Genomic DNA, 9,988 nt, shown 5'->3' with positions numbered 1-9,988 from the left:
GTAGTACGGCACGGAATTAGATACCAGACAACAGAAGACAGTGAGGACTCACCAACAGCCGCACGCGCATATGCGGGCCCGGTCAGGCCACGGGCACCTAAAGCAAAAAACGCTAGGAAAATCTGATTCTACCAACCTCGGCGACAAAAACAAGGAATGAGCCTGCAGCGGCTACGTAAAGCAACCACACCATGCCGTAACGCTCAACCGAAGACACCGGAAAGGAGTGCACCGCACATGAGCTGAGTTTGGGAAGACTCCCTTTCCCGAAAGAAATTGTTCGAGCGGAAGAGCACCAGGACAGTTCGGGACCCAGTGAAAGATGTAGACCCCTGTGAAAGAGGTCCCTTCTGTTCACTAACTCCGAAGGAGTCAGAGAAGGCGCGGACAGGGACAAAACGGCAGAGTACGACTCTAATGCTCCTTCGGCAACGTCGAGTGAAGGATGTAGAGCAGCACGCGCATTTTGAGGGAAAGAAGCCAGATATTCGGGAGAAAGAGTAAGGCGCACAAAGGAGCAATGGCTGCAATACCTGCTGGTTGAACAGATTTCCAAAAAGGAAGGAGGTTTCGAGGCAGCACAGGAAAGTCGAAAGCACGGATCCGGAGAGGTCTGGTGCAAGAGGCGCTATGATTCGCTGAATACAACCAGCCACACAGCCATGATCTTCCGACCTGCAGAGAAGAATTAGGAAGACGGTGTCCTCCGCTCGACTGGCACAGCACGCTTGGACTAGGTCCGAAGTAGTATATAAACCCCGTGCATGAACGGGCCGATGTTACTGGAGACCGAATTACAATTCCGAAATCGGCGAAGAAAGGGGGCACGATCTAAGCGCATCGCGAAGACGACCGCGCTTGTCAAGTCACACTGCACAACTCCCACTTACGCGGTGAGGATCAAGGCTCGTATACTTAGGGCGTGCATGCTGGTGCATACTTGATCCCGAGAGAGACAGAGGTTCTGCAGCATGTATACCGCTGAGAGTGCGGACACATATCGAAACCGGGCTACAATACGACATGCAGCATGTATGCTATACCCATAACTGCATCACCCTTAGCTACGCCCGTCCTACAGCCAACAACCGAACAAGCCATTTTTCTCACTTGTAAGATGTCGATAAGAAGAAGTTGGGCGATGCACTGAGTGACGACGTGCTGGGGCTTGAAGGGCAAGACTCCGATTGATCCACCTGCCCCGCCCCACCTTGTCGGTTTTCTGTTGTTCTTATCCTGTTTTTGTCCTTCCGAAACCCGGTGTCCGTCTTCCCCCCCCACTGCGCCCCAAGAAGACATCACGGTGCTAGGCAAAACACTCAGCAGAACTTGTCTCAAAGGTCTGGGAAAAGGCTCGCCAGGCGAGTTCGGGATCAAACGTCCCTCTTGGCCATTCCCCGGAGTCACGCTGCGACGGCGTGCATTGCGAGCTTCGTTTGATTTCTTTGGTATGCCTGTGTCGAGCTCCGCTTTCGCCGTACTTTCTTCGTCATGCACAAGGTCGTTATGAAAAGGAGCAGCCGGACAAGGCACACTTCCCGATGGCAAACTAGTACGCAGAGAAGACAAAGGCACGCTCGACGCAGATCGCAACGGCAAAGGAAGGGAGTCCTCAGATGAAGTCTCGAAAGCGCGAGTCGACGAAGAAGACGGAGCGACAGGGGAGACAGAAGTACCATCAAGAGTGGAGGGAGAATTGGGATCGGACAGATCCGGAGAAAAACGGCCACCATTGAACCGTCGTCGCCCCATGCTCCGGTAGACAGCGGAGGAAAAACAAACGCCACCCATATTTGCTTTGTCTCTTCCAACGGCCAACGCCCCGCTCTGGCCGTTTCCATGAGCGTGCACCTTAGGTGGAACTTCTTGCTGAAAGGGCGCCGACAAAGGGATTGGCCCAAAGTAAACGCCGTACAGCTTCTCAAGTTGGGCGGCCGAAATGATTTGAGACCCGAACAGGGCCACAGGGGTGGTGCGCCGAAAAAGCATCTGCGGTTCAGCCAGGGAATAGACACACAATGCCAGAACCGCGGCCCCCGCGGCACAGATGAACTCGGGGAAAAAGCCGGAGAGGGCCATAGAAAAGCAGTGATATTGAAAACGGCAACGATGTAAAAGCAGACAAGCACCCGGAAGGTTCTGAAGCAGGGCGCGAAAGGTCAGCGGAAGAGACAGAAGCCTACGAAGGACTGGCACGTGAAAAACAGTGGAGGCAAGTAAGGCACAGGGCTACGCTGACACATGAAAGACACGACATGGGGACAGGCATGGTAAGCCGCTTTGAAGCGAGAAAAACGGAAGGAAGCGTAGCAAAGAAAAGGCACTGCGTTGTTTCGTGCAAGAATGCAGTGTCAACCGTCCCGTAAAAGTATCCATCTCCAGGCAACTAAAGCGACACGATGAGGCGTATGCGAAAAGAGAAGAAACAGGCCACACAGTCGCTACGAGGACAAGGACAGACGCACGTACCAGTACGGCGGTAGCCAGGGTTTCCCAGCACGCGTCACCATCAACATCCTGACCGTCATCGTCAGTATCTGCTCGTGTCTGTACTACATCGGTCTCTTCCTTCCTATCTTGTCCCGCCTCTTTCCCTCCACACCTGCGCCCTCCACGACAGCACGATCCTCCCTCATCTTCCCGCCCTTCGCTCACGCGCAGCGTGCCTCTTTCTCTTCTCTCTTCTCCCGCTCTCGTGACGCTGTCCGTGTGCGTCATCGGAATTTCTCTACATCTGCAGCTCAGCACCCGTGCATCTCTCTCTTCCTTGTCACCCACACCGTCTTCGAACTCGTCACGGGTGCATTGGCCCCCATCCTGCCTGCCTGGGACCGTGGCCATGCCTGGCTGATGAGAAAGAGGAATGCATCGGTCTTCAGAAACGCTTTCGTCTGTCCCGGGACTGTATGTGACATCCCGCTCGTTCCAGTCCTTCTCCTCCCCGTTTGGCTTCCCTCTGCCTCGCTCTCTACAGAGCTTCGGACCGATTGATCTAATGAGTTGGCTAAGGGCTTCAATACCAAGCCGAGCGATGCCTTCAATAGCGTTCTCGTCTTCGACTGCGCTCAGAAGGAGTGTTAAAATCTCGTCCAAGTGGAACTGTAACTCGTCAAGATGTAAATTTGTCAACGATACAAGTTGCTGGAGCGCCGACCAGCTAGCAATCTCAATCCAGGCCCCCCCGCCGCCGGCGGTGTCGTCTCTACAAATCAGGAGACTGGACTCTTGTCTCTCCAAGAATGATGTGCGAGAATACTTCGATGAGGGGGAAAAAAGGGAAACACTCAAGAAGCGACTGCTCTCTCCCCCAAGTTTCTGGTGAGGTGCCGCTGTAGAGCTATCTGAGGCCGACAGCAGCGCGCGAGCGCTTTTGGAAGGACACCGCTGTAACCCTCTCTCACCTCCAACCTTCAACAGTTGTCCAGCCGTGGGCGAGACCTGGCAACCGGTGACCGGTAGCTCGTGTCCTTCGGTTATAGTGCCTGTGCCGCTGCTACTGAGGATCGACTCACCTCCCCCTCCTTGGACAACGGAGGACACGATGCTTGTCTCCTGCCTCGTGCTTCGATCGCTGGGGCGAACCTCCCCACCATAAGAAAACGAAGAAGCAGCAGGCCAATCGCCTGGGGGCGGGGCTGCCTGGCTCGTCCTTCTGTCACAGAAAGGAAGAGACGAAGACGGGGTAGAACCCTTTGATGCGCTCAGGCCCCCTTCAGAAGACGGGCAGACTTCAGGTACTCGGGGAGCGGAGAGGACCTGAAAAGAACCAGCACGCGGGTTATAGGTCTGTGGCGAGGATTCGTCCTTCCCCCCCCCGGCGGGCACAGGAATGACACTCTGTCGAGGCGAGCGAGACTGAATGCTCTTCGACTTATCAGCAAGAGACCCTGACCGGTCTTTCCTCACATCGCTCTGTTGGAAATGGAGATGCAGAAGGAGAAACAAGTCATCAAAAAGAGGGAAAAGTAACCCTCGAAATATCATCTTCCACACGGCTTTGCCTCGCTCCCTTTGCCACCCCTCAGTCCACAGAAATCTTTCTTTTTCAACCGAGACGGACAGTCCTGATTCGTCCGTTCCACACTCCTGATGTAGAAAAACCCCGCTCTGCGGTTCTCCTTCTTTTCTACCTCGTCCAGCTTCCGCTGCCTTCCCAATGCTGCTTCCCGGTGGATCACCGTGCGATGTGCGGCCACACATGGCATGGTTGTCCACTCTCGCCCTGTCCTCCCCCTTCCGGACAGGCGGTTGTTCGCCTCTTTCTTTGTCACCCTCTCGCGGGCAGAAGGCATCATTCCTTGTCCCTCGGAGAGGAATGAAATGGGAGCCGTAAGTGTGCAGAAGCCGGAAGAGCGCGTCGAGCGCCGCGATGGGTCTGATCCGGCCGGAGCCGTGCAGGCCGCTCGGGTCAACTCTGTGAGGAAAACTCTCCTTTCGAGTGGTGACCAGGGATAAACAGGGAGGAGAACAAGACAGCTGCGCCAAGGCAGTGAGAAGCGGAACGCACAAAAAAAAAGCATCCGAAATTCCCTGTGAATGCCGGGGAAACGAAGAAAAGCTCTGAGATCGAGAAACAGACTGAAAAGTCTGGGGACTTGCCGCAGATTGACTCGGTGAAAGATGGGACGGTTCTCCACAGTCTGTTATTGCAACGTCAGACTCCGTCTGCGCGGACACCCACGGACCCACTGCAGAGCCGGGCGGTTTACATTTTGAAGAGCACCGAGCACCGGAAGACACCTCTGTCACTTCATATTCTACGACACTCCTTTCCGAGCAACGCCGCTCGTCCTCATGACTGTCTTCCTCGCTCGGAAAGGAACCACAGCACTCCTGGCTTTCTTCAAAACCTGTTCCTCTTGCGTAAGTTTGCCCAGGCTCCGTTGGGTGCAGCTGATTCAGAGCGGGGCAAACTTCCTTCGAATTTTCGTCACAGTCAACTCCCTTGCTGTCTTCGTTCCCTTCGCTCTCGTTCACTGGGAAACGTGATCCCTGTCGACTATTAGGGCTCTCTCCTTCGGCGCGTCTCCTTCTTCTGATCTTCCTTAAATGCGCAACCGCTTCCTGTCTTTCCATCCGTAAAGTCTCATGTAATCGATGAATATTCCGGAGAATCAACCCCTCATCCTGCTCTCCAGGGAGCGCCGAAAGAAGACGGCGCGTCTCCCCCGCTGCCACGTTACCGTCCCCCGAGTCGCTGCGCCCCTCGACAAGGAATATAGCGGCTATCTCGAGGTAGCCAATCGCCTGTACATTAAACAGACATCGACACAACGAGCGGGAGAAATCAAAGCAAAACAGTCCAGGAAAATCAGACAGCAGCGAAACTGTTTCGGATGAAGAGGGCCCCGCCCACAAAACAAGATGAGAAGAATCGGAAGGCGACGTGAGAGAGGAATGAAATGCAACGGAAAACTGAACGGAGAGAGTCTACTGACCAGGGCATCTTTGATCAGAGTCGCTGAGCAGAGGCTGTGACCTTTCGACTTTGCACGCACGGAGGGACTGCAAAAAGTCACGAAGAGAAGAAAAGAGAATGTTGCTGAACCGGCAAAAGAGCGTGGCGCTGCCTTCTCTCTTGGCGTTGTCTACCACTTCCTCGAGGTTCAGCTTCGTCGTCGGTTTTTCTTCGCTCCAGCGTCAGAAGTGCTTGTCGCGTGCCTCCACCACAACCCGCACACGTTTGTGCACCCGAGAAAGACATCAACGGTCTCCGGTTTCTCAAGCAACGGTCGAACACAATGAAAGACAAATGCGAACAGCTTGTTACTCGACGCGATCACACCTACCTGAGGCAGAACACGCTTCCGCATTATAGCTTATGAAAGCACTTAACAGCACTGCATACCCTGTGGTGCTTATATATATCGCTACTCATGTAACGATATATATAAGCACCACAGCTGTGAGTGCGCACCATACTGACACCCGAGCTCATAGCTGGCGCACACTCAATTCATGCAAAAAAGAAAACCCAGACTGATTCGTAGGTGCAGCACGCGCGAGAAATCATCGCCGATCTCGGCTGTAAACCCTACCTTCAAGGCCGTCGCTCCATCAATGGGATTGGAAGAGAAGAGTAGTAGACACCGGACGGCCTCGTCCAAGCTGTCTCCTTGCCAGAGAGCCCGAAGACTTCCCGCAAGGATATGCTCCAGCACCTGCCCGAAAAAGCACGCCCAGATTGCAAGAAACCAAAACCAAAGCTTCAGACAAGACCAGAAAGAATCACGCTTATGAAAGCCTGACAAGACTTGTGAAGAAACTCTTTAACAGAAGAGAGCGTCGCGGCTCTAGAAAGTACGGACAGCACTGACCGCATGGAGCAACAACCAAGGAACCCTATAGTCAACTCGACGAAAAACATTAGATATCCAGCACACCGAGCTAACATGTGGGAAGCATCTCGGTCAAGGCTAGCAACGTTCACTCTTCGGGTAGCTCTGCATGGCACGAAGAGCAGGTCCGCAATGAAGACAATTAATAAAAAACTAACATGACGTGCTCCAACTCGCCTCATTTGTCCAGGAGCCTACCACGCTAAGAAGTGCTTTCTGGCTGCAGCTGTGGCACTCATTTTTCCATCCGAAGACAACGGCTGTGAGTCCGATGTACCCCTGAGGCCCAGCCCGAGCGGAAGACAAAGCAGCAGGCACAGTGGTGGATCAGCACCACGTGGTCTAACGTTGAGTTGCGCGACAGTTCTGCCCGAAAGGATTCACTGCATGTTTCACCTGGAAAGATAAAAGAAACCTTTTTTCCACTGCGGCCGCGCTTGTACCCCCGCCGACAGCTGCGGTGTCAATTTCTGCCCGGCCCGAAGTGCTGGCGCTCGAGCCTTGCAGTGAAGCACAAGCATCTTGTGCCGCGGCATGCACAGTCTGCAGCACCGTCTTCCACCCAGACCGAATGTTCGTCGCTTGGCACTGCCAGAGAAGACAAGCCATGTAAGACAGCACGCTAGACAGATCCCGCTGCATGCGAGAAACCACTCTCACAACGGTGGAATCCTCGTGCAGAGAGGCGTTCGGCGTCGTTCGTCGCCCCTTATAGGGGGTCTGCTTGGACAGGACAACCCAAAGCTCTAGCTCTCTTGTCTGCTCTTTCGTGCTACACAGCGTCCCAAGAGCACCTCCAATCGGCCCGCAAACTCCACGCGGATTCGTCACAACGCAGTGGGACTTTTAAGGAGCCTGAATGCCTACAGTCAACTGCTTGACTATCTGCGTCGTGTTCTCATCCATCTAGTGACCTCCAATGCCGAAACGGAGATCTATCATTTACTGCACGGGCTACACGAAACTCTCAGCTCGTAAACTGGAATTGTCTGTCCCTGCCGCCGCCAAGTGCGATCGACAGTAACGTTCGCAATCACTTTCACAGAAAAGTCGTTGAACCGCAAACGCACGGACAGAGAGAAACGGCAGAACGACCCCCTGACAGCGCGCCCGCTGCTGCATGCAGCAAGGCATCGTTGCGCTTCACCTCAGGCCGGACCAGGTGGTGTTCTGTCAGCTTTCTCTTGTAACAGAAATAAAATACCTAAAGTGACTCGATGCGCGCGGACCCATGCTCTCATTCCCTGCGGGCGTTGGGACTCAACTAAACAACGACGAGGAGGCTGAGTCGAGTGACGCGACTGATCGCGGACGGGAAAGGGGGTCGGGCACGCCACAAGTCCCTCAAGGACACCGACGGGCGACAGAGAATGGGGCGAGACTGTGTGACTGTCTCAGAAAGTCCAGTGCACTCCGTGTATCACGTCGAAAGCTGTACCTGGACCAGATTGAAGAGAATATGAATCAAAAATTCTTTGGTCTCCTCCTCGGTCTCAGGATGGGTCATCACCGTCTGAGAGAAAACACAGGCGATGGAAAATGAGGTCTACACGACTTCCCTCCTAGTGTTTTCAGTTGTTTGCCTCTGCCTGCCAATGCCAAAGAAGTGTACAGAAATGAAGGGCACCCACCAGGTACAGGCGTGGCAAGTTCAACACGCGGATGATGGTCAACGAGCCACATGATAATGCGCGGGGGCAACACGGGGATACTCACTCCGGCAGTACCATTGTTGCTTACAAGGCCCGCGTGCTGTGTGGAAATACTGCCAAGTGAAGCAGAGCGTCCCGCAAGAGAGGTGGGAAAAGCCGTCTGCAGTCCCGGACTGCGTCAAACATCGGGGGGCAGGCGCCAAGCTGCATCTGTACCAGTCATCATGAAATAACTCCATGATTACAGATTGGAGGGTTTCCTTCCAGACGAAGGCAGCAAGGACGGAAAACACAATTTCACTGCGGAATCCCTGTCGTACTACGTGGGGCAAATCACGACGATCACAGCGGACAGAACAGCAGTGCCGGAGACCACTGGGGAGGGGAGGGGCGGGCTCACTAGAAAGGGCTTGAGAAAATCTGACTGGAAAGTGAACTGGGCGAGCTCGTCCTTTTCCAGGAATTTCGTGGTGAGCTGTCGTAGGGAGTCAATCGCGTACAACCGCACAGGCAGGCACGGGTGCAAACACGCGTCTGCAAAGTGATGGCGCAAGATTGACCAGACCCGACTCCAAACAAATCGGATGCGGTCCATGTTGAAGTGCGCCACTTCGACGAGCTTCTGCAAGCTGAAGATCCGAGGTGACGCTGCAGCATTTGGATCCACAATCTTCGACGCTGCTTGCTTCGCCTCCTTCTCTCCTCCTTTTCCTATCGTGTGCTCCGCGACCCGCACACCCCCTCTGAGAACGCGATTAGCGAGAGCACTCAGCCTCGTTGAACCCGTACTGTCGTCTTCTGAGCCCTGAGACGCTCTCGAACTACCTCCGCTCCTAGTGGCTGCAGGCGCGGTGTCAGACGAAGCAGCTTCAAGGCGGTTCGGACCGCAAGACGCTGCGCAGAGCTCTTCCCTAGACACGCGACACAGAGAGCTTACAAAATATATTATTGCCCCGGCTGACAAAAGCCTACTCTGATTGAACAGAAGATCGAGGAGGCTCGAGTCAATTCCTTTTGAGACGACGAGGGCGTTTTCCACTAATACCGACGTCACGTTTGGGAGAGAGGAGGAGGAAATTGATGATAGTGAGATCCACGTGGGTTCCCCCACCTGAGTGGGAGGCGCCAACCAAAGACCAAGAGGTACTGCTTCCACAGCCGTATCTTGTGATACACGACGTTGTTCCCCTCCTTCCGCGAACCTATCTGCCGAGTTCCATGCCGGGTGTAGCGCGCCTCTGGACGTACCTAGGCCCAGAAAGCCACCCGCAACAATGCTGGGACCTGCCGGAGAAACTGTGTCCTGCTGACTCTGCAAAGGGGGGGGAAAAGATGTCATAGAAGAGACGCCAGAGAGAGAGGGCTCATTGCTCGGTGTATACGAAAGGGGGAGAGCCACTTTCTCCGAGCAAGCCGGGGGCGTTTCCCGAGCCCGAGACGATGAAGAAATCTGATGTTGGCCCCCCCCCCAACGCTGCTGTCCCGCGCCTGTGGCAGTCGTCCTTCCAAGTCCTGTTCTTCCGCACGGCCGGTCAGGAGGACAGGGAGGGACCAAATCCGCGTCTGGGTGAAGAGAGGGCAAGCGAGGAGGGAGCGAAACAACAACCTCAGAGCTGACACCCAATCTCGCTTGCCGACGTATGGTCTCACCGTCGTCACTACTAGTGGGGGTTGGAGGCTTCTCTTCCAGAGGATCCTCAGGACAGACCTGCGGCGGCACAGCACCCGTAGACGAAGTAGCATCCCGATGATGTTCTGCAGCTTCTTCCGCCTTTGCCTCAGGGGATGAAGCGGAGAGTGACAGGTCTGCGGAGCCTCTCCGTGCAGCCGAGTCAGGCTGAGTGGCCGGCGAGTTTAAAAGAAACCGCCGCGACCCTACAGCAGGCCGATGGGAGCCCTGTGATGACATGGGACAGGACACTCCCCGGTCTATGCCTCTTGCATAACTCAGCTTCGTTACAGACGCAGACGACAGAACAGCGCGTCCCATACCATGGA

General features: G+C 54.7%; 1 protein-coding gene across 1 annotated transcript; it reads right to left on the bottom strand.

The window, feature by feature from the left end:
• Positions 1-9: 9 nt before the first annotated feature.
• On the bottom strand, positions 10-9,975 carry CSUI_009469 (sec7 domain-containing protein). The gene is made up of 8 exons (XM_068069585.1): positions 8,391-9,975; positions 7,777-7,851; positions 6,735-6,926; positions 6,039-6,161; positions 5,439-5,486; positions 2,470-5,247; positions 1,111-1,989; positions 10-638 (listed from the first exon to the last, which is right to left on the bottom strand). Exons 1-8 carry the CDS (start codon positions 9,897-9,899, stop codon positions 204-206), a joined length of 6,039 nt encoding a protein of 2,012 aa, XP_067918439.1. The 5' UTR covers positions 9,900-9,975; the 3' UTR covers positions 10-203.
• Between the last annotated feature and the right edge of the window lie 13 nt (positions 9,976-9,988).

Source organism: Cystoisospora suis (genome assembly GCF_002600585.1).
Source record: "Cystoisospora suis strain Wien I chromosome Unknown contig_5658, whole genome shotgun sequence".
Taxonomy (NCBI): Eukaryota; Apicomplexa; class Conoidasida; order Eucoccidiorida; family Sarcocystidae; genus Cystoisospora; species Cystoisospora suis.
Note: the sequence above shows the minus strand (reverse complement) of the source record. Positions and strands in the feature narration are given on the sequence as shown.

Coding starts and splice junctions, on each gene's coding strand:
- CSUI_009469 (XM_068069585.1), bottom strand. CDS start 9,899: ATGTCATCACAGGGCTCCCATCGGCCTGCTGTAGGGTCGCGGCGGTTT. Junction 6,927..7,776: donor TTCTCTTCAATCTGGTCCAG/GTACAGCTTTCG, acceptor CTTCTCTGGCAG/TGCCAAGCGACGAACATTCG. Junction 639..1,110: donor TTCTTATCGACATCTTACAA/GTGAGAAAAATG, acceptor GGTTGTATTCAG/CGAATCATAGCGCCTCTTGC.